General features: G+C 47.1%; 2 protein-coding genes across 5 annotated transcripts in view; one reads left to right on the top strand and one right to left on the bottom strand.

Annotated features, from left to right (window-relative positions):
• Positions 1-238: 238 nt before the first annotated feature.
• FABP1 (fatty acid binding protein 1) lies at positions 239-6,423 on the top strand. The gene is made up of 4 exons (XM_042930253.1): positions 239-455; positions 2,078-2,250; positions 4,340-4,432; positions 6,317-6,423. The coding sequence occupies exons 1-4, from the start codon at positions 389-391 to the stop codon at positions 6,365-6,367; spliced, it is 384 nt and encodes a 127-aa protein (XP_042786187.1). The 5' UTR covers positions 239-388; the 3' UTR covers positions 6,368-6,423.
• Positions 6,424-14,716: 8,293 nt separating this feature from the next.
• SMYD1 (SET and MYND domain containing 1) overlaps positions 14,717-24,362 on the bottom strand; it is a 40,189-nt gene continuing 30,543 nt past the window's right edge. The window contains exons 7-10 of one of the 4 annotated variants that reach the window (XM_042932960.1): positions 20,539-20,631; positions 18,248-18,411; positions 16,537-16,705; positions 14,717-15,244 (exon numbers count right to left, since the gene is read on the bottom strand). In XM_042932960.1, coding sequence (XP_042788894.1) covers positions 15,086-15,244; positions 16,537-16,705; positions 18,248-18,411; positions 20,539-20,631 — 585 coding nt within the window. In that variant the 3' untranslated portion in view covers positions 14,717-15,085. The remainder of the gene's footprint in view (positions 15,245-16,536; positions 16,706-18,247; positions 18,412-20,538; positions 20,632-24,362) is intronic. The other 3 variants (XM_042932961.1, XM_042932958.1, XM_042932959.1) reach the window with 3 other exon arrangements.

Here is a 24,362-nt window from a genome sequence, read left to right as displayed (position 1 = left end):
ATGCACACACTTACATACATATGCACACATACCTGTTCATGCAGGAACATATATGTGTGTACATATATGTAAGCATACATATACACACAAATTTACATTTCATGGAGGATTAGCACATTAATGTCGCAGGGACTTAGGGCTTTGCACTTGACTGACCTCCACTAATGTTTGCTGAATTAGAGCAAACCACTGCTGTGCCCATCCTGGTTTTTTTATCGTTGACCATTGCTCCTAGCAGTTAATGTTTGAACCTGGCCATAAAGGAGTCGACAGCTGCTGACCTATGGCCAACATTCGAAGCGGAAGGAGCCCCCTATAAATCAGCCCACACTGGACATCGCAGCCCACAGAGCTGCAGATCAGCTGTGGAGGGAGCCTCATCACCACCATGAACTTCTCCGGCAAGTACCAACTACAGAGCCAGGAAAACTTTGAGGCCTTCATGAAGGCAGTCGGTAAGTGCTGGGCTGGTCGCCAAGGCAGGGGGTCATGGCGATGAGGGTCTGGCCCTGCCAGGGGTAGCGAATCAGAGTCTCGATGCTGGGATGGGAGGAAAGTTTCAGGCTCTGCACAGGCCAGAGGCCATGTGGTGCATCCTTTGCAGATATTTGCGGCTTGTGCTAGTATCACTCACTGGACGAGGCTACTTCATAGGCAAGTGGAAAGCACCGAGCTAGGGGCTGATCTGGATCGAAGCAATCTCTGCTGGTACCTCACTGTGTGAGCCTACTCATTCATTCATTCATTCATTCATTCTTCTAACATTGATTCAACTCCAATCATATGCCGTGTTGGATGGATACCAGGGAGACAGATAACAATGAGCCACATTTCCAAGTCACAGTTTACAGACAGACAAAGAGACGAGATAGATGCAACAAAGTATCCCCTGATGTGTACTGAGCACTGACTCACTGCCAGGCACCGTGCTAGGCCCTTCACATGTAATAAATCCTCACCACAAATCTCTAAGTTGGGTACTAGTATTTTTCCCATTTCACAGTCAAGACAACTGAGGCCTGAGAAGGTTAAGTGATCCTGACCAAGTTCACACAGGCAGGAGTGTCTGCCTTGGGATTTGAAGTAGAGGCTGGTTTCAGAGACCCAACTCTAATCCCCTGTGACTCCCAGAGTCATGGGCAGGAGGATGAGGTGCTCGCGGGAGGGCATGGATGGAAGGCTTGGTGGTGGTGAAGGTGAGCCTAGGCTGGGCCTTGGAAGATGAGTGAATATCCCCTAGGGGACAGGGAGAGGGGAATGTGCTCCAGGTAGCGGGAACCCTCTGAATAAAGGGTCGATGTGCCAAAGAAGGGTGCCCAGGAGGGACAGGGTGGGGAAGACAGAAGGCAGGAGAGGAGGACCGTCAGGGATAGGCAAGGGCTAGGCTCTTCTCCTATAGGGTGTCATATCATCTCTATTTCGAATCCTTTACCTGGGCCATAGGACACTCCACCCCCACTGACACTGCACGTGGACCTCAATTTGTTTAACAGTATAGATATGGCCTGAAATTTGTGAAGCTCTGTCCCAGGGTGAGGTACTCCCACTGTGCCTTCCTCAAGAGCCTCGGCAGCAGAGGCTGAGGCAGGGGTAGGGGAAGGAGGCTTTGTGGACACAACCCCAGCTTGTGAGTGTTGCCCCGGCACCTTATTCGTAGCTGCTCCTCTCACTCTCAGTAGGGACCTGGCTCAGGAAACGAACCGTGTGGTCAGTCTGGGTGTGGAGAATGGCACGCTGACACTCAGAGAGCAAAGTCTGGCAGGAGGAGGGAGAGCGAGAGAGGAGGGAGAGCGAGAACCGGGGTGCTCACCAGAGGACAGGTTCTGCGGGACCCAGGAGTGTCCTCTTTACAACCCTCCTGGCAAAACAGCAGACCGTCAGGTCAGACCGAGGCAGGCCACCAACCTTTCCCTTCAGAGGTCAGCCCATGTTGCTCACAGGACTTGGTTCGTGCCTGCGGTCTCTGGGGAGGGTCACGGCGCCTCCCTCCCTGCCCCGCGCCACAAAGTTTCTCTGTGACCGTCGCCTGGCAATTCCCACCTCTGCTCATCTCTGAACCTCACATGGTTTCCACCAGGTCTGCCTGACGAACTCATCCAGAAGGGAAAGGACATCAAGGGGGTGTCGGAGATCGTGCAGAACGGGAAGCACTTCAAGCTCACCATCACCACGGGGTCCAAAGTGATCCAAAATGAGTTCACTTTGGGGGAGGAGTGTGAGCTGGAGACCATGACTGGGGAGAAGGTCAAGGTAGGAGGTGCCCCCTCGAGCCACCCTCTGGTTCTGGAACTTTCCTTGGAACCTGGCCGCAGAGCTTCATCCCACCAGGCTCTCACCTCACAGTCCCCACCATGGATACCTTATCTCTGAACCCACTTCTGGGCTGGGAGGCAGAAAGATAAGACAGTTCTAGGGAAGAAGCTCTAAGGAAACCCTTCCTGTTTTCCTGTGACTGTGTGGGTGCTCTGACCCAAGAACCCGAGCTCTCCCATGTGGAGGATATGGGGGTACCAGTCACAAGTTCTCCCAGGCCCAGACAAGCAGGAGTCAGCAAAAAACCCTAAGCAGAGCTGTGATGTCATCCCTGAGCCCAAAGGAAACTGGCCTTGCTGAGCCTAGAGCTGCTGGTCATGGGGAGAAACTTCCTGGAGGAGGGGCTGGCAATATCAAGAATACCAGAATACCAAGACCCCAGGCAGGCCCTCAGACTGAGTCCGAGCCCCTGGCCTCAGCTACCTCATCTGTAAAATGGGCACAGACACCCTTCCCTGACTGAAGGCAGTGGGCAGGGCACCATCATTCCGCTGGGCTGTGGCTCAGGGTGTGCAGTACCCTGGGTGTAGATTATGGGAGTGGTCAGAAGGAGATGGCAGAGAAATCCAGGGGGCAGGAGGCTCCTCACTAGAGACCTCTCTTCCTCCCTGGGAAAGTCCACACACCCCAGCACAGCCAACGCCACAGAGCAGCCATCTTCACCCTTCCCCTCCAGACAACTTTATGCATCGGCCTCAGCATGCTGGCCTTTTTACCTCTTCTGATGGCCTCTTATTTCCGCTTCTCCAGATATAACATCACAGGTCAGGAAATCTGTAATAGGAAATTTTCTTGAGAGGCCCATAGTAAGGGGCAAGCCCTTATGGGTTTTACCACAGTGTCTTTTTCTTTCTTTCTTTTTTTTTTTAACGTTTATTTATTTTTGAGACAGAGAGAAACAGAGCACAAACGGGGGAGGGTCAGAGAGAGGGAGACACAGAATCTGAAACAGGCTCCAGGCTCTGAGCTGTCAGCACAAAGCCCGACGTGGGGCTCGAACTCACGGACAGCGAAATCATGACCTGAGCTGAAGTCGGCCGCTTAACCGACTGAGCCACCCAGGCGCCCCCATGGTGTCTTTTTCCAATTGTCCATCCTGGAGGCAAATTTCTAACTTTGGCCAGGGTGTTCTGTTACTTGCTGGGTTTCTGTTGCTTCCTCCTGGACGGATAAGGCTTGAAACAGAGACCACAATAGAAAACATAAACGTGCCAGAAGGAATACATACCAAAGCTAAATATGTGTTTTCCCAACTGGCCAGTAGTTGGAATTTTGCTACTACCTCTTTCCATCAGCTTGGACAATTAAGATTTTACTGATTTTATTTTAGTGCTTGTAGTCGACACCACTTCGGTGTCCTATGCTCATTTCTAGTTCACATATCATAAATTAAAAGTTTTTGGGGCCCCTGGGTGGCTCCTTCGGTTACGAGGCCGACTTCAGCTCAGGTCATGATCTCACGGTTCGTGGGTTCGAGCCCCACGTCGGGCTCTGTGCTGACAGCTCAGAGCCTGGAGCCTGCTTCGGATTCTGTGTCTCCCCCTCTCTCTGCCCCCTCCTCAGCTCGCAATCTGTCTCTGTCTCTCTCAAAAATAAAATTAAAAACATTTAAAAAAATTAAAAAAAATAAAAGTTTGACAAAAGGAGCCCTGACATTTTCTTTAGGTTTTAAATTTTTTTCTAATTTTTATTTATTTTTGAGAGACAGAAAGAGACAGAGTGTGAGCAGGGGAGGGGCAGAGAGAGAGAGACAGAGACACAGAATCTGAAGCAGGCTCCAGGCTCTGCAAGCTGTCAGCACAGAGCCCAATGCAGGGCTTGAATCCACGGGAGATCATGACCTGAGGCTTAACCAACTGAGCCACCCAGGCTCCCCTTCTTTAGCTTTTAAATGAACCTCCCATCTTTAGAGCTGGAGAACAAGGGGGTATGCTAGGCTGAGGTTGCCGTAAGCAGAGACCCCTGCAGGGGAGCCAGCCTCATTAGCGAGACGTTCCTCACAGGTCATCTCTTCTGTCTCCTGCAGGCAGTGGTTCAGATGGAAGGTGACAATAAGCTGGTGACAACTTTCAAAGGCATCAAGTCTGTGACCGAACTCAATGGCGACACAATCACCAACGTAAGTTGGCCCTCTGAGCTTATGGTTCCCAGTGCTTGAGGGGAGGGAAGAGGTAGAGTGGGGAGGAGCTCTATCACCTTTCCTGTTGTCAGTCTCTGCTACCACTTACTGAAGACCCGTTATGCTCGGCACTTTACACACATTCTATCTTACCCAACAACCCTAAGTTTTCTAAGTGGGGAAACTGAGGCAACACATAGCCAGGGAATGGCAGAACTAGGGTTCCTCTGATTGGGGCCTGTCACACAGGGCCGTCCTCCACAGCTGTACCCTGCACAACCCTACAGGGAGCCACTCCCATTATAGATGGTGTAGACTTGTATTCTTATTACCATCTTGAAGTGCATGTCAGTTAACCGTCTTATTCTGACAAAACTAATGCAGTGTATTTGGATAGTTTCCCAGCAGATAGAAGTATAGTATCTTGAGGAAGGGGCGTCCTTTTTTAATTCACCCAAGACCCCCCATGTGTTGGAGGTGGGCCCCAGCTGGTGCTTCTCCACCTCTCTTGAGTTCCTTCAGTCTGCCCTTCCGTCCCCACTTTCCAGGTCGGGGTCAACCTCCCGCTCTTCCTTCTCTCCTCATTGCTGTCTTCTTTCTTCCACCCACACCCAAATGGGATGGGGGAACAAGAGGTGCTTGGTAGGACGAGCCACTGTTCATGCGTGGCCCACCTTTCTCAGTCTCCACTGGGATGTGGCCATAAGACTTGCTCACAGGCATTTACGAGGAGAATCATATTCATAGCAGCTTTGCGGCAGCTTATCAGAGTGGCACACACCAGTTGTGCAATCCTCCTTGGTGCCTGACTGTCAACCATGTCTTATCGCTGATTTGGGGGTGAATAGTACAGTGTTTCTCCTGCAGTTATATTCCCATGGCTCTTCTTTGCTTTGGGGAGTAACAGAAGGCAGAACACTACCCAGGGAGTCTGTTGCACCCCTGTTCAAGTGGGAAAAATCCCTCAACTAGGGAGGGTGTGAGAGTCAGCCAGGAAACATGTGGTCCCACCCCTATTGGACACATTCACAGCACATCAGGAAGGTGCCAGAAGGAGGAAGGGAGATGAGCCTAGACTCAGTTCTGGCCAAAGTCCTTTGATAGGCTTTTTTTGTACTTTGATATGCATTTGATAGCTCCCCTAATCTTTCCCTCTGCCACGAGGGAGGCAGGCTGAGGGACTTAATAGACAGGCTGACCTGTCCAAGGTCACCCAGCTAATGAGCTATAGAACCATGGTTCAAACCTAGTTCTTTCCATTCTATTCCATTGCTGCTGAACCTAAGGGGCTCCTCTGTAACCCTGATGACATTACCCTGTGTCATTGTCACAGACCTGTTCAAGAGAACCAGTGGGGGGCAGTGGTGGTGGGGTCGTGTGGGAGAAAGGAACGTCCCCCAAAAATTCAAAAACTGGTTAATCCAATGGTCCAATGCTTTTATATGCTTCATAGCTCTTTGGGAGGAAAATTTTGCAATACCTACTATGTTCCAGGCTACGTGCTTACGTGTGTTTCCATGCACATGTGCTCTTGGTCCTCAACATGTGTTTGGTACGTAGTAAGCAGGCACCCAATGAAACTGAGAAATTGGACTGGACTGGACCCATTTGGATGGTCTTGCCCTAACTGCCATTGATATAGAAAGGAATTCACTAAAAGGCAGGACAACTCTCCACATGAGGAAGTGAAGTGGCTAAGATCTGGCAAAGGATTTTAGAAAAGACTGCGAACCCTTCCTCTGGTCCTATAGAAAACTTCGGGTTGTTTCTCATGCTAGCATATTTGGGATGATTTTGTAGCCTTAATTACCTTTTGCAACTCCACATCAGATGAACATTTTGTGATTTTTTTCTTTTTTTTTTTTTTTTTTTTTTGACTTTCAGACCATGACACTGAATAACATTGTCTTCAAGAGAATCAGCAAGAGAATTTAGACAAGTCTGCATTTCATATTCTTTTACTGTGTAAAATTAATGTAATAAAGTGAACTTTGTTTTAAAAAAAAAAGTCTTTTCTTCTTGATAGCCTGTCATTGATGGTGCTGAGTATCAGTGTCCACTGACCACCTATATCTTTGTAAACCTTGATCATCTGCATGTTCCATCCTGCTGGGTCAAGTCTGAAGGGTGATTCTCACCCTGAAAGCAGACCCTAGGCTGCCCACTCAAGTGACCCTACAGGGAACCCAAGATGTGGCTGGATGTGTATGGCAGCCCTGGAATGACGTTCCTGGTCATCCAGACAGGCAAGGAGCTGGAGTAAGGGGGTGTGCTGGCTGCCTGTGGGGACAGAGAACAGGAATGCTAGGCAGGCAAAGGGGAGCTATGCCTGTCAGTATGGTCACGGTGTCCCCGCCCACCAAGGGACATGAACCAAAAGACCAGGCTCTGACCCACCAAATGAATAATTCACTCTCCTGGAGAAGGGCTGACGGAGGAGCTTAGCAGGAGGCACCAGAAGTGGACAGAGGAAGGTCAGGTGGACATTCCCTCTGTGCTATGGGCAAAGGCAGAATGTGGAAAAAGGATTTCTCTGAACAGCACTTTGTATCAGGCTCCGGTAGCTGTTATAGGTTGAGTTGCACCCCGCCCCCCTAAAATTCACATGCTGAAGTCCTAATCCCCAGGACGGCAGATTGTGACCTTATTTTGAAATACAGACATTGCAAATATAATTGGTTAAGTTAAAAGGAAGTCATGCTGGAGTAAGGGGGACCCCTAATCCATTATGGCTGGTGTCCTTATGAAAGGGAGACATTTGCAGACAGAGACATCCACGCGAGGAGGATGCCACACGGAGATCAGAGTTATGCAGCCACAAGCCAAGGATGTACCAGAATCTAGGAGAGAGACCTGGAACAGATCCTTCCCTACCTCCTTCAGAGGGAGCATGACCCTGTCTTCACCAAGATCTCAGACTTCTGGCCTCCAGAACTGTGAGATAATACACTTCTGTTGTTTATGCTGCGCAGTCCGGGGTACTTTGAAATGGCACCCCTAGCAAGGTGATACGGTGCTCATTCCCCACATCCAAAGAACTGCCAAGCCCAGACACGTCTACCTTCATCATGTCTTTCAGCCTCAGAATGGCACCAGCCCACAGAGCACTCTCAACAAAGTTGCCTTAAATATGAATGAACCTGTCACATTCCCCACCTCCTCTCTTCCCACTTCCAGAGTTGAAACCCCGTAATTTGTTATGTGGATGGTTGCACAAGCCCTATGGCATCTCCCCACCCACCCCCTCAGCTACAAATCTCCACCCTACTAATAGTCCTCTTCCGTAAAAATAGCACTGCTCATAAAGCTTCCTAATTCATTGCCTCTCACATAAGAGTCAAACTCCTCAACCTGCATTCATGTCTCTATATCAGGAGGCAGGAAACCTTTTCTATAAAAAGCCAGAGAGTAAATATTTTCAGCATTATGGGCCATCCAGTCCCCATCACAGCTGCCCAGTTCTGCTCCTATAGCACAAAGCAGGCCCAGGCAATACACCAACAAATGGGCATGGCTGTGTTCCAACAAAACTTTATGGACACTGACATTTAAATTTCATATCATTTCCGGGTGCCTGGGTGGCTCAGTCAGTTAAGTGTCCGACTTCAGCTCAGGTCATGATTTTGCAGTCTGTGGGCTTGAGCCCCGCGTCAGGCTCTGTGCTGACAGCTCAGAGCCCGGAGCTGCTTCAGATTCTGCGTTTACCCTCTCTCTCTGCCCCTCCCCTACTCCGTCTGTCTCTCTCTCTCTCTCTCTCTCACTCTGACTCTCTGTCTCTCTCTCTCAAAAATAAACATTAAAAAATTTTAATCTCATATCATTTCCATGTGACATAAAATAGCATTCTTCTCTTGATTTTTTTCTCAACCATTTAAACACAGAATACCATTCTTAGCTTGCACACCATATAGAAACAAGTGGCAGCTGGATCTGACCCATGGACTGTAGGTTGCTGACCCTTGCTTGATTATAGCCTGCCCTGCCTTATCTAGCTTCAACCCTTTCCTATAATATACATTCCAATCAAGCTAAACAATCTCTCATTGCCCTAGCAATTTAAGTGCCGCCTCCTTCAAGAAGACTTCCTGAATTGCACAGCTGAAAGTACTCTTTCCCTCCCTCTGGCATTTTATCTACACCAGTTTATTGGATGAAATTCTTCCTACCTTGTACTACAGTATTTGACATATGTGGAGTGGGGTCTTAGAAAAAGAGGGAGCCCATAATTTGGGGAACTGAGGCACACTTAAGGAAAGAGCTTCAGAGCTTCAGTAAGAATTCAGAGGTAGGAGATACAAGAAAAATAAAAAACCCTAAAGCACACTACAATATGCCATTCACAAAAATAAGTTCTAGACGAACTAAAGAGCTAAATGAATAAATGTGAAACATTAAAAATAGACATAGTAGATAAATCAGTATATATTGACGTATAGGTGCAAAAACCATGAAAAAAAAGATTAATCCATATTACAAAGGTTTGTATGAAAAGAGACTATAAACACAGCTTCCAAAACAAGCAACCACGTGGGAGAAATTATTTGTGGCTTACATAACAGAGGTTGGCACAATATAAAAACCTCTTCCAAATCAGTAAGAAGCCCAACAAGTCAATGGGAAGGTGGGGTGAGCACATTAATGGGCAATTCACAGTGTGAAACATGCTTAGTCTCAAAGTAATCAGGGAGGAGGGTTTTAAGATGAGATACCATATTACAAATTAAATTAGTAAAAAGTAAAAGGATTGATAATAAGGAGCGTTTGCAAGGATATGAGTAAAGAATGGCTCTCCCATCATTGGTAGAGATATAAATGGTGTAACAGTATCTACTAATATTTTCTAAGTTCCCTAACACCTAGCAATGCCACTCTTGTATGTCTTCCTAGAGAAGTGTTTGAACACATATATAAAAATGCCCACGAGTAAGAAAGGGCTAGATAAACTGTTGCATAGCCATACTCTGAGTTATTGAACCCATGTGGTGGCCCGTGGTCAGGCTGCATGTTGTGCTTCTCTGAGACTGATGAGGTACTCCTGGGCAACGTGAGATTGGGGGATTTGTATGTAGTGCTGGGCAGGGAGCGGGCAAGGCAGCTTCCAGAGGTGCTGTTAACCCTCACGCACTGGATGTTATCATCAGCACTGTGCACACCTCAGTCCAAGAGCTTGCACCTCTGACTGCCCTCACATATGTTCCTCTTCTCTCTGCTGCATGCCCCAACTATGCTGATTCCCTCCTGCATTCTTTTTTTTTTTTCTTTTTTAATGTTTATCTATTTTTGAGAGAGAGAGAGACAGAGCATGGGCAGGGGAGGGGCAGAGAGAGAGAGGGAGACAGAGAATCTGAAGCAGACTCCAGGCTCTGAGCTGTCAGCACGGAGTCCGACATGGGGCTTGAACCCACAAGCCCTGAGATCACGACCTGAGCCGAACAAAGTCTGATGCTTAACCAACGGAGCCACCCAGGTGCCCCAGGAAAGATTTCTTTAATGGCGTTTTTAACTATTCGTTCTGCTACTCGTATGTAGCGGACCGCGTTTTTATAGATTAACAACGCTACAAATGAATGTGTTTTTTTAAAGTTAAGCCAATTGCCCCGGTATAAATATTCCCACCATGGCCAATACCAAGCTATCGACGTGATGTTGATGAATGCAGAGTTTGGAAGAGATGTGCACAGTCCGCTCTCACAGGCCGGGAAGAGCTGGTTCCCACATACTGCTGCTTGCATCTACCCTCGACCTTCACTTTCCTCTTAGGGGAAGGGACCCTGGACAGCACCATGGCCAGAGTGCCCACGAAGGACTTAGGATGAGCCAGGCACCATTCAGAGGGCTTTCACATTTTAAAAGTTTAATTCTCACATCAACTCTGTGTGGTAGGTAGAAATGAGGAAACTGAAGCATGGGTGAAATCACCAGTCCAAGGTCATGCTAACATTAGGAGAGCTGAGAAAGGAACGTCACTTGTCTCTGCATCCATAATCTTAAAAACCACACTATTCCCTGAAACTGCATTGTCTAATACAGCAGCCAGTAACCACGTTGGCTTTTAAAACTGAAATTAGTTGAAATTAAATAAAATTTAAAATTCAGCTCCTCACTCATACTAGACACATTGCTAGAGCTTGAAAGGTGTAGGGGCTAGGGGCTACGGTACTGCACAACACAGATATGGTATATTTTCATCATTACAGAAAGTTCTATCAGAGAGTGCTGCTCTAAACAGACTATCAGAAAGAAAGAAGCCACACATATTTGCTTGGAAATGTGGACGATTTAATGGCCTTTGTTGACTGCTATAACATAAAAACTCAAAAACACGCAGTGTTACTTGTCTCTTCTGCTCTGAGATGAGCAAAGTCATTCACTTATTCATTCATTCAACACATATTAACTGAGCACCTAGTCCCAGGGCCTGTGCCAGGTTCTGGGGATTGAAAGACAAAGAAAGGGACACAGCTCCTGCCCTCCAGGAGCTCACAATCTGATGGAGGAGGCAGACAAGGAAAAAGGCAATTATTAGTCATGAGGACAGTGCGATGGTGGGGGATTCGAGGGTGGTGTGAGAGACTGAGATAGGCAGCCAGCAGAATCCAAGGCACTCAGGGAAGGCTTCACAGAAGGGGTGACTTCCTAACTGGATGTTGAAAGATGAATAGGAGTTGGCAGGTTTCAGATATTTTAGATAGAATGTTTCAAAATTCAAAGAGAGGCCCAGGAGAACATGGGTCACTCAGGGACCCAGGAGTGAGTGGGTTTGACTGGAGTCTAGGATGCAGTGGAAGCAAGTAGCTAGAGCAGAAGTCAGTCTGAGGGGCAGATGTGGGGGAGGGGAGAAAGGAAAGAGAAAGAGTCTCGTTTTGGATGTGCCGAGGGTGGTGTGCCTGGACAACATTCGAGGGGGTATGTGGGGCTGGAGCTCAAGAGCAAGGTCTGGGAATACAGATTTAACACTCTCAGCCTCAAGGTGGTGATTAAACAAAAGGCCTGGCTGGGCTCATGCAGGGAGTGCGCAAAGCAAGATGAGCACGGACCAAGAATGACCAGAAGGAACAAACCCAATCCCAGGAAATACGTCAATGTTTCCGGGGCAGGTAGAGAAATGGGGTCAGGGAAGAAGAGAAACCACACCAGAGGATCATCACAAGAAGTGGTATCCAGATATCAAGGGCTGGGAATGTCAACTGGTGTAGAGAGACCAAATAATATACAGACTAAGGTACCCGCCCCCCCAGAGTCCAGCTTGGTATGAGCCATTTCAGTGGAGTTCAGGAAGCCAGCCTGCAGTGGGTTCAGGAACAAATGAGAAGTCAAGAAAGGCAGAGAAGAACTATGAGAGACAAGTCTTTTATTTTTTTTAATGGTTACTTATTTATTTTGAGAGAGAGAGAGCATGCAAGTGGGAGCAGGGGCAGAGAGAGAGGAAGAGAGAGAATCCCAAGCAGGCTCCACGCTGTCAGCATAGAGCCTGATGCGGGGCTCGATCTCACAAACCATGAGATCATGACCTGAGTCAAAATCAAGGGTAGGACACTTAACTGACTGAGACACACATGTGCCCTGAGAGATAAATCCTTTAAAAAAAAGTACTCAGTGGGCTCCTGAGTTAAGTGTCTGACTCTTGATTTCTGCTCAGGTCATGATATGATCGTGAGATTGAGCCCCATGTTGGGCTCTGTCTGCACTGAGCATGGAACCTGCTTGGGATTCTCTCTCTCTCCCTCTGTCTCTGCCCTTCCCTTGCTTGCGCGCTCTCTCTCAAAATAAATAAACATTAAAAAAAATACTCGGCTGTGAAGATTATGATCAAAGAGCCCTCAGCACGTTTGTTGACGGCATTGAAGAAGGCAGTGGACAGAGGAATGTCAAGGACCCATGGTGGTGAGGGAATGAAAGGTGAAGCAAGGCCCTGAGGACATCAGAGGAGAAGAAGTCCACAGCACAGGTGGAGAGTTAGCTTTGTGGGAGGAGAGGGGCTCCCGTTCCACGAGTGTGAGAATGAGGAAAAGAAGGTCAAGCACAGACAAGACGTGCATGAATGTGGGAAGAGGATTGAGGGAGTCCCATCTTCTGGCCTCTGTTTCTCCATGAAGCAGGAGATGAGGTTCTGCTGAAAGCAGAGGACTCGAGGACAGGAACGAAGGCCTCAAATAGCTACTGGGCAAAAGGGAGAGACAGCCAATGAAGGGCACATGAAATACTTCTGGGCTGCACCCAAAGGCCAGCTGAGGTTGGCAAGGAGTCTGTAGAAGTGTATGTTTTCAGAGAGCCACTGTTCTCCCTGACTGTTCTTAGCATCTCCAGGAGCAGCAGACAGAAAACAAGACAGCCAAATTAATCCAGGGTTGAGACTCTGCCAGGCAGAAAGGGACAACGGGCAGAAGCTTATTTGGAAGGAAGCAAAGAAAGTAGCAGGGTGAAACACTCCAGTATACATGTCATATAGTAATCTGGGGTGGAGAAAAAAGAGAGGCGAAAAGGTAGGAAGCAATGACCAGAAAGTTAAACATCAAAAATGGAGAAATTGAGGCGCCTGGCTGGCTCAGTCAGTAGAGCATGTGACTCTTGAGCTCAGAGTTGTGAGTTCAAGCCCCACACTGCATATAGAGTTTACTTAAAAATAAAATAAAATAAAAATGGAGAAACTATGGTCAGGAGAGGGTGCTAATGGAAAAACTGGAAAGATATCTGTAATTGAGTAAATAAAGAATCTGTGAAGCAAGAGGATTAGATGATTTTTGTGAGAGGACATTGAAGACACCAAATTTGAGGCAGAGGGGGTGGAAAATAAGACCATGAACATGGGAGCATGACCGGCGGAATGGCAGACGACAGTGACAGAGAAGGGTAGTGGGTGGGGGGCAGGTTTTATAGGAGGCAGAAAAGCGATTATTTCAATGTGCAGTTGGGCCCCTGGAAGAATGCTGGTGCCATCTGTAGGTCTGTTGGTATGAAGGCTTGGAAGAATGGCCAATCTTCCTGTGAAAGCTTCTAGAGAAGGGGGTATCCTTGAAGAAGAGCCAAATGCCAGACATGAATATTGTGCAAAGACGTAGCACATTCACAGAGCTTTTGGACAGTTTTTTGGCATATTTGCAGAGCCACTGGAAAGGCTAAGAGGGAGGCAGTGGGTGGTTTTGAGGATGAAAAAGTAGGAACGGAGGAACCAACACTTTAGGCAGAGATGACAAATATGGGGCCTGGTGGCACCGCTTCCAGATGGTTAGAGCTCTGGGGTCAAGGGTGGCCCCAGGTGGTATAGAAGAGTTGGTGACACTCCCCAAATGGATAGCTTTGCTCCAGGATTCCCCCAAAACATTGGTGAGAAGTTTAGGACCCCAGAAGGTAATGGGACAACTAGATTTGGCTGATCCCAAGACCCTAACTCTTGGGTGGAAACCATAGCAACCTCCCACCAGGAAATGATGACAAGTCAGTCACGTCCCCAGGGAGATCCTAACCTAGGCATGCAGAGTCCGGATTAGACTTTCCCCCTGGTGAGACTTGCAGAGGCCTCAGGGGATGGGCAGTGAGAGAAATTAAGCAGAGAAATCATAATTATTCCTTACCAGGAATAGAAATTTGCTCGGGACCTATGATGACGCCTAAGCCAGTAAAGACTATCCAGGCACATGTAACCAAATAAAACCTCCCCAAACCAATTCTGCTGAACCCATGACCATCAGGTATGTGTACTTCCAAGTTTCTCCTTCAGCTTCACCCTGCTAAGACTTCAGTCCTGGTTGACCAGTGGCCAATAAAATCTCAGATATTGTTCAAGTAGCACCCACATCACAGGGAATCAAGGCTTGACAGTGAGGATGGGTGGGGGGAGACACTCCCTCTGTGTGTTTTAGAAATAGTTTCAGAATAATACTTGGAATCCAGACTTTAAACTGAGGCCTTGAGTGGTTTGGGCAAAGCCCCACCTATTTCTGCACATTCATCTCATTCTCATATTTACTAAGAGGTTTTGGTTCTCTGAGTAGAACTCAAATGGCCCAAACATCACCCCTTCTTTATAATCCCACACTAATCTGAGGAAACTAGACATCATCCATCCTAGTCGGACAAAACCTGAGTATTCCAGACCATGAGTAAGACCAGCAGTCCCTGAGATACCTGCACAGGTGTGTCAGCAGTCACCTGAGACTCTTTGCACCTGCCACCCTCTTAGCTCAAATATCATCTCCTCCATGACACTCCTCCAAATGCGTGTGCGCACACACACGCACACATGCATGCACACACACACACACACACACACGCACACCAGCCACATGCCCTCCACTGCACCCCCCCCCCCCATATAGTTTACCATTGCATTTATTATTATACTGTGCTTTAATTGTTTACATTTTGGTTGCCCAGCTACATTTGAAGCCTCTTTATCCCTTGGGTCTACCACCCAATAAATATTTACAGGATAAATTGGGCGAGGCTAGGCTGGGCTGGGGTAGAGTTCAACTGAATCAAACTGAGTTTAAATGGACCAAAATGAACTTAGGAACATAGAGCAGTATACTCCCACAGCAACAAGCGTGAACATGACCCCGACTTCCTCATCAAGGGTCTTCCCAGAAACCTACCACCTCCAGAACGTCTCCCCGGGTCCCCAGCCACGGTGCCCCTCCCCCACCAGACCGGTCCTCATTGCTTCTTATGGAACAGAGCCGGGGCTGGCTCATTGCTGGGCTCTGCCATGACCTGCATGGGCTGGTTGTTCAGGGCGGCCTCACGCATCTTGTGGTACATGAACTCGTTCTGGCGGAACATGCGCAGCTCCATCTCCGTCTGCATCCGCATGGCCTGTGGGACATAAATACACGATAAACGGTGATGACAGGTCACCAGGACGTATTGGCCTCTGACCTACCTTCGCCCTTTTGGAAAGGGCAGACAATGGGGTAAATGACTCCCAGACACTGAGATTCAGCTGTTCCCACTCAGAGGACACACAGATATACACACTCACACACACACACACACACACACACACACACACACACACATCCTCTGGGGGCTTAAAGTCCTGGGAGTGGGCTCGGTTTGCTAGGGAGAGGGAGGCAGACCCCTGAGAAAGTAGCTTGAGGGATTGTTCACAGCAGAGAATGCTTGTTCACAGGAACTGACAAGTGGGGATTGGGTTTGAACCCTGGATCTTGCACATAGGTCCCAACTAACACTGTGGGACCTTAGGCAAATGACACCTCCTTTCAGACCTCAGTTTCCTCACACATAAAGTGGGTGAGATTCCTTCATACGTCATAATGGACCAAGAAGATTACAGTATGTGATGCATAGAAAAGCCCCTATGCTCCCATATTTCCATGCAAGAAACATTTACCAAGGGCCAGGCATCATTGAGGCACTAAGGATACAGCAGTGAAGAAGGCAGAGCCTTTGGCAAACTTAATATACTATACATAAAGTTAGTCTTCTCAGACATTTTATGACACTGAAGTCTGTCCTCTTTCCCTGTACCATACTGAATGAGGACCGTCCTTTGAACCCTGTCACCCTCAAATAAACCAGCTCTTCCAAACACAAAGGAAACCCCAGCTATTAAAACCAGGCCATTTGCTAGGCACTGTTCTGAGTGCTTTTTACACATTAACTCACTGAACCCTTATCACAACCCTATCCTTTTTCTCCATTTTACTGATGAGGAGACTGGGGCCCACACATTCCACGTTTGCACTCACACAGCTAGAAAGTGGTAAAGCTGGAGTTCAGTCTCAGCAGCCTGATTCCAGGGCCTATGCTCCCCAGCTCTGCTCTATGCGGCACAAATTCTAATGTACCTGGCTGCACGCATACTGCTGGTTAGGCTTTCCCGGTCCACGCTTGGAGCATCTCAGGGTTCAAACCTCAGCTTTGCCATCCACTCACTACGTGACCAGAGACAGGTTAATCCCCTTTCTGGGGCCTCAGTTTGCTCAGATGTAAAATAAGGGGGATGGTGAACTAAAGCAGTTCTGAATTCCCTTCTGCAATCTATGGACTCCCCAAATGCAGAGTCCAGAACTCTGGGGTCTGCAGCTCCCATCCTTAGAGAGCTCAGACCAGACAAGGACGCCCATCTCTGAGATGCTACTTGCCTCTAAGTCCTTGGTGATTGGGTGGGAGGGTCCATGTGTCACCAGGAGAATGGCATAGGCTTTGCAGATCATCCCGTGCCCCACCTCAATGTTCCCAGCATGCCAGTTGGTCAGCCCTGCCCGCATCACGGCCATGCCCAGCTGGGCATTGTTGGGGTGGTAGAGCTTCCTGTGGGGGCATAGCAAATAATTGTACAAATCATCCCAACCTTCCTGAGAGGTGCACGGTATTTGACAGCTCACCATGTACCCTCTGATTCAGTCCATCTGCTCTCCCATCAGCACCATGAGGCATCTACAGCCCATTGGGCAGGGCCTGAGCCACAGAGACAGTGGGCAGTGACCAAAAACACCGAATGGTGAGGCTGTGAGAGCTGAGACTCTGACCTGGGCCACCAAGGCAAGTCCTCATGGGGAAATGGGGTCAGGATTGGACTCTGAGCTAGAGGACAGGAGGCTGGGAGCTCTCAGGAGCACCCCAGCCTTCTCCCTGCAAAGTAGACGTTCAGGGGAATAAAAATAACTTGAATGTCCTTTCTGGGACAGAACTGTATTCTCACCTCCTTGGCACGGTCCTAACAGAGCTTCCTTTTAGCATATTGTTCAGTCTTCCTGGCTTTTGTTTATGAGGAACATTCTCTCCAAAAAAAATGTACCTTCTTGTGCCAACATACTCATTTGGTCAAAGATACAAATTCACATGCCAACATGGACATGGAAGGCAAGAGAAAGACATTGGCAGAGGGAAGGCAGGAACTGTGCATTTTCTTTTTTTTTTATTTTTCTTTTTTATTTTTTTTATTTAAAAAAAAATTTTTTTAACGTTTATTTATTTTTGAGACAGAGAGAGACAGAGCACGAACGGAGGAGGGGCAGAGAGAGAGGGAGACACAGAATCAGAAGCAGGCTCCAGGCTCTGAGCCATCAGCCCAGAGCCCGACGCGGGGGCTCGAACTCACGGGCCGCAAGATCGTGACCTGAGCTGAAGTCGGACGCCCAACCGACTGAGCCACCCAGGCGCCCCTGCATTTTCTAATTTATAAGCAAGGATGGCTAACACCTTTTTCTTTTTTTTTAATAAAAGAAAGGTCACAGGGTTGCCTGTGCTGACTGCCAGGGGGAAATCCTTTCGAAGCACTTAAAAGCAAGCTGAACTTAGCCTTAAGAAAACCAAACGCAGAAGGGGCCACCCAAGTGGTAAATGTGCTAGAGGATTTGGGAAAGACCAGGGATGACCCATAGGTATCATCTCAGGTACTAACTCTGATCATTCGGTCGGTACCACTCAGAGCACCATGGTAAAAAGACTCAGTTGTAAAGATAAAAAGGACTGGGCCACCTGGGTGGCTCAGTCAGTTAAGCAGCCAACTGTTGATCTCGGTTCAGGTCATAATCTCACAGTTAGTAAGTTCGAGCCCCGCATCAAGCTCTGCACTGACAGTGCAGAGCCTGCTTGGGATTCTCTCTCCCTCTCTCCCTCTCTCTCTCTGCCCCTCCCCAATTCATGCGAACACACATGCTTTCTCTCTCTCTCTCTCTCTCTCTCTCTCAAAATAAGATAAATAAACTTAAAGATAAAGAGGACCATGATCGATTACTGATGCCTCCCGTGGGTGCAGGAGGGAGAGACAGCAATATGGGCGCCATCTTTGCCATCCCTGGAATAGACACTTTTCCAGGAGACTTTCTGAGACCCAGCATTGTTACCTACATATAGCCATCCACCATCCTCCTGGCGTAGTGCGAGGCCTCCTCAAAGGCCTGGAGGTAGGAGAGGACCTCCGAAACAGTGCTCAGCATCCGCAGCGTGTAGAGGTTGGTGTCGGCAAACACCGGCTCCTGCTTCTGCAGGCACTCCCGGCACAATTTCACAACCTGGAGGAGACACAGGACCTGTCCGTGACCACGGCACCGCAGCATGCACTTAGCTCACATATGGGGGCACCACGATGACACTAGACATTCATTCTTTTAAGGCCGAGGAAATGGCTGACAGAGGTGCAGGAGCACCAGTCTGTGACCTGAATAGCAAAATGGCCCTATTTGGCTATGATGCAGGGATGGAAAGGGTGACAGTGGGAGATATGGCTGACATATGACAAAAATGAGTTTTCATAATCAGTAGGTAGCAGAGAGTTATGAAAGGGAGAGAGAGAGAGATTGACTGATTGATTGATTGACTGACTCTTACAATAATGCAATGAGATAGGTACTACTAACATTCCCGTTTTACCAGATGAGGAAACTGAAGCACAGAAAGGGTTAAGTGCTTTGCCGAAGTCACGCAGGTGGTAAAACATGGAGCAAGAATTCAAACTAAGCAGCCGGGCTTTATCTGAACCACCATTCCTGTGACTCTCCACCCTGGTTGGGCTCTGGAATTACCTGGAGACATTTTTAAAAACAGCAGTGTCTGGACCCTACCCCAGACCAATTGAAAGCAAATATCTGGGGGACGGACCCTGGCAACTGTAGGGTATATAAGCTCCTGGGTGGTCCTTATGCACAGAGAGTTTGGACAATCATTCCCCGATGGAAGCATACAAGATGAGCTGGCAGAAAGGGAGGCTCCCAGGAGGCTGGGAGACCCACCAGGAGGATGTCACCTTGGTTCTGGTAAGGAATAAGATGGGCCTGACCCCAGTGAGCTTGGAGTCAGGTTTTCCTGACTGATTCCTGTGTCCACATGGGCTTGGGTTGCAACCTACAAAGTCAGACGGTCTCCAGATTTTAGTTGTTCATCGTTCCCCCTTCGCTTGCCGCTTTCATGGGAGAAATGTCACACAATTCCTTCCATTTCAAATGAGCGGAAACTAATTTTGCTCTGAGACTCTCCCAGAGTCCCATGGGTGGGGGTGTGACCAACTGTGGACTGACCATCAATCCATCCTGAAGACAATCCTCTTAACCTCACGGGGCCAGTGTCCAGGTCTACACCTGGTCCTGTTAGGTTTGAATGGAAGGGGAGAAATGAGAAGTCAGAAGAATGGAACCAGTGGAGCCCTCCTGATTGCTTCAGCTCCTACGTCGTGCCTCTGACATAGGTTTTCCACATTGTATAGTAACACCCTGCTGGCGTGCCTGTCTCCCCACCCATGAGAACTCCTGGGAGACAAGGAGCATGTCTCGCATTGGTCACCCCACCAGTAAGGGCTCACAAATGTGCAATGAATGAGTAAATGAAGAGGATGAAAATAAAGGAGAAGCAGGTGGAAATGAAAACAAATTCATCTCTCACTGCCATGCCTTGGTGGCTTCCAAACCCAGCTACATGCCTGGGTTGTTGAAAGAGCCTGGGGGAAAAACACTGATTCACAGTCGCTGTGTTCTGTTGCAGATTTGACGAATCATATCTTAGGGGGCGAGACACGGGAATCTGCATTTCCAACAAGCTGCCCAGGTAAATCTGATGCAAGTACTCTGCAGGTCAGTGTGTGGCAGTGGGTCTCCATTTTGGGTGCACATTGGAATCACTTGAGAGTTTTAAAAATCCTGACATCTGGGTTTTACCCCCAAGAGATTTGGGTGAAAATGCCCTGGGTCGGAGCCTGAGCATCAGGAGTTTTCCACGATTCTAGTGTACATCCAGTTGACAATTCCTGCTGCTTCGAGAGCCAGGGCTGAATGCTCAGTTGGTAGAGACTGGAAACTGTAGCCAGGACATGCATTCAGTTAGGAAAAAGCAGGCAACCCACTGCCATTTCCATTTCTCCACCTCTGATGCCAACCTGAGACATCACAGACCCCCCAGGGACATTTGCCAGGCTGCCTGTGCTCTCCTCAGACCCAGTTTCAGCCGGTTGGGCAATCACTGAGAACATATCCCCAAGAGATGCTAAAGGCTTAAGGGCAAGAAGAGTCATGGTCCAAACCAAGGGCTATCCTCCAGAAAAACAACCTGCTGGGTAGCCTCCTCATCTCCACCCCTCCCCATGTCCCTCCCATACTAGAGAATCTTTCTGCCCTCTTCCCCACCCCATCCCTATAAAAATGAATTCTTACCTCATGGTACAAACCCTCAGAGCGAGCCTTGTCAATTTTTTCCAGTGTATCCTTGGACAACTGTATCATTTCCTTTACCGCTTCCTGAGAGGGCTGGGAAAAAAGGAACATTGAGTTAGAGACCCCCTCACGAAGCAACCCATTGCATCTTTGAATAGCTGCCATCTTTGACATTCAATGTAGGACAAGATTAACGCTTTCCTCATTCTGAACGCTTCATTTCCATAAATGCTGCTCAAGATCCCTATAGCTTTTCCAGCTCCCTCATCATGTTTCTGACTCACATGCACTTTCTACTGACCAAGCCCCAGCACCTTGCTGCCAGCCAATTGTTCCCCACCTGGTGCTCATGCCTGGGTTTTGGAACCCCAGTGCAGAATCTGACATTCTCATTCTATCACCCAAAATATCTTCCATTATTTGTCTTTACTTCAAGTCAACCACGTGTTCTACAGGTAATGGCCTCACATTTTAGTCTTCGCACAAGTCATGGATTTAAATACTGACTGGCACAGGACTGAGGACAGAAACTTACGGCTTAACCAAAAAACCGTGCTCCAGTTTGCCATTGAGCTCATTATAGAAGGGACTTGTGGTTGTGGGCATTCAAACCCTTCCAAAGTATCTTTGCACCCAGTTCATATTTCTTTGTCTTGACCAAATTATATCATTAGAGAATCTGTCAGCTGTCTCTGTGAAATCTAGACTCATCAGGTTTCCTGCATTTGCCTACATGGTCCAGTGATCTTATTTTTCAAAAAACAAGCTTTGATATTTCAGGCAAGGAGGCACCATAATTGAAAGCCCACGAGGGCATCATAATTTTGAATAAGAAGTGCCAAACTTCTCAGTGTCCAAAGAAAAAGTTTACTTGCTGGGCTCATCCATATCAGAAACTCTTTTCCGGAATACAAAAATAAGAATTTTTTTCTTTTTCTTTCTTTTTTTTTTTTGCCTACACAAATCTGATAAAACTTGTTTCCAAAATGAAAAAAACTTTGTTATTTATTCCGACCATAAAAATGACATGTAGAAGTTGTAAAAAAAAAAAAACTAAACTAAAACACGTGAAAAAACATGGAGAAAAAACAGAAATCCTTGGAATCCACCCAAAGATGACCATAGCATTTTGAGGAACACTTTCCAATGCATATATACAGGAATAATATTTAAAATATTTAACAACTGGTACAGGAAAGGCACTGACCAATCACTGACCAGCTGACACTGACCATAAGCAGCCATACGTTTATACGGCCTTAGCAGTATGTCCTGGCTGAACTGCCTGTACATGTGCATATGCGTGTGTGTATATGCCAACAGCACCAAATATTTCTTCTAATTGGAATAGTATCAGATTTCCATCTATAGTCTGTTTCTTTCACTCAGTACGTTATGGATATTTTCCCCTGTCAATATAAAAATACAGCACCACGCTTAATAATTATAGACTTTTCCACTATATAAAGCCAGAATAATTTATTCAACCAGTTTTCCAATTTTTTCACTGTAAGGAATTGGGTCCAATGGCTCCATTTCGATTTGCTGCTTACGTTGTTTTGTGAAATCATCACCTTCACCAAACTACCAAAAAGTAACAAGAGGATGGGCATCTGTTCCCATAAAAACACAGTCCCTTAATAGATGGAGATCAGGATCTTCCCTTGGTCTCCCAGCTGTCCTGAGCCAGTTCTATGCTGAGTATCCACCTTGCAGTATGAGAGGCCCTGGCCAGGACAGCTTGCTTCAGGGTCAGGATATTCTAAGGAATGGCCTTTGTATTTATTCTTCTATGCACTGCACTTCGGCTTCCGCAGAGTTCTTAACTAACTAAAGTGTTAGTTAACTAACACTACGGTTTTGACTACCCTCATTTCCTTCTGCATCTGGCCTCCCTGGAATCCTTCTGCATCTCTGGGGTCTTGCGTGGCCTGACGCCAACAAGTGTTGCATCCACCAGTGCTGTGATTTCTGCTCACAGGCCTCACTCCTGACCCAACCTTTGTCTTGATCTTTGATGTGGCTCAGATTTCTGGTATCTGGCTACCCTCTAGCCCCAGAGTACTTCTTCACCTTCTGTTAACTCGGATCGTGTCTTGGTTCCAGACAGGTCATTTAAGTGCATATCTGCTTTCCTAAACTCATTTGAATCAAGCACATAAATAAGAGGGGGTCTATATCTCATCTGGTTGGGCAGAGTTCTATAACTGGTAGTCCAGAGGTGTACCACCAATCTGTCAAACCTAGATTTTTCCTTTCATCCATAGCTTGTTGCTCAAATAATGGCTCATTGAAGCACTTCTAGTTTATGAGCACTAATCTCTAATCTATAGTAAGTTCCATCATCTTTAAAACTCAAAATTCGTAGGGAATCTTCTGGAGAAATCAGGGTAGAGCTGGCGAATACCAAGTGGTCAGGTATTAATAAAATTCTTGTTCAATTTGATGTTGTAAGGAAGAGTGTTACTTCAAGCTTGGGAAGTGAATCAAATTTGCTCAAGGAGGCAGCTGCCAAGATTCTCAAAACAACCTGGCTAGTAGGTTGTTAATTGCATGTGCAACATGTGATAAAGCTATTCTGAGAAAGGAAATAGGGCTGTTCCATTTGGCTCCACTTTTCAGAGTAAAGGCAGGAACGCATGATCTGCAGATAGGATTTTAGGAACCCTGCAGAGAGAGACTCTCCTCCCCAGAAATACAAAATAAATAGAAAACCAGGAGGACAAGAGTAAGGAGCTGGAGCAGAGGGAAACGTCAGTGGAAGAGGAGCCAGAGGAAGAGGAGGAGGAAGACTAGGAGGAAGGGGAGAAGTCAGCAGATGGGGAGGAATCATCAGAAGGGAAGGACCCACTGGAGAGGGAGGAGCCAGAAGTAGAAGAGAAGAGGGAAAGAGGGATACTGGTTCCCCAACGTTGAAAAACTGGCATATTCCTATCGTGAAAACCAAGGGTGAGAACTGAGGAGACAGAAAAAGAAAAACCTAAGCAATCCAAACAAGGAGGGCCCAAAGCTATAGTTGAGGGGAATGTTAAACATTTTGGTGTTATTTTGCGCATTTTGTAAATATTTGGTTTTGACTTTTATCCAGGTTAACATACACACATATATTAACGAGTTAACACATCCATATATTAAGGAGTCAGGAGGGATTCTGATGCCAATCAAAAGTTTGAGGAGGAGTCACAAAGCCTGGATTACTGGATAGGGCTTATCAGGCCGAGATAACACATTATAAACGCATTTAAAGAAAAGCAGCTTTGACAACCACATAGATAGGATAAGCTTGAAAAAACTGCTAACAGTGCAACTCCCTTTTTACAGATGAGGACACTGGCTCAAAAGGAAGATGCTTGCCCACACTCAGAAATATTCAGTGTCATAGCCCGAACTCTTAACACTGGCCTCCTGGCTCATTTTCCCGTATTCTCTCTACTACATTATAATGGCCTTGAATTTGCCTTAGGATGCATTGCTTTTTAAAAAATTATACTCAATATTTGGGGCACTCGGGTGGCTCAGTTGCTTAAGCGTCCAACTCTTGATTTTGGCTCAGGTCATGATCTCATGACTCGTGAGATCGAGCCCTACACTCGCTGACAGTGCAGAGCCTGCTTGGGATTCTCTCTCTCCCTTTCTCTCTGCCTCTCCCCTGCTCTCTCTCTCTCTCTCAAAATAAATAAGCATTTAAAAAAATAAAAATAAGTTAAACTCAATTTTTTTCTAATGAATTTTTTTGGTTGACTAATTTTGGTTTGGGTTACTTTTATTTTGTTTATTTTTTTTCATAGAGAAACCAAATTTTACATAAAAACAATAGAAAGCTT

The sequence above is a fragment of the Panthera leo genome, chromosome A3 (assembly GCF_018350215.1).
Source record: "Panthera leo isolate Ple1 chromosome A3, P.leo_Ple1_pat1.1, whole genome shotgun sequence".
Classification (NCBI taxonomy): domain Eukaryota; kingdom Metazoa; phylum Chordata; class Mammalia; order Carnivora; family Felidae; genus Panthera; species Panthera leo.
The sequence above is the reverse complement of the archived record's forward strand: the minus strand, read 5'-3'. Positions and strand labels throughout refer to the sequence as shown.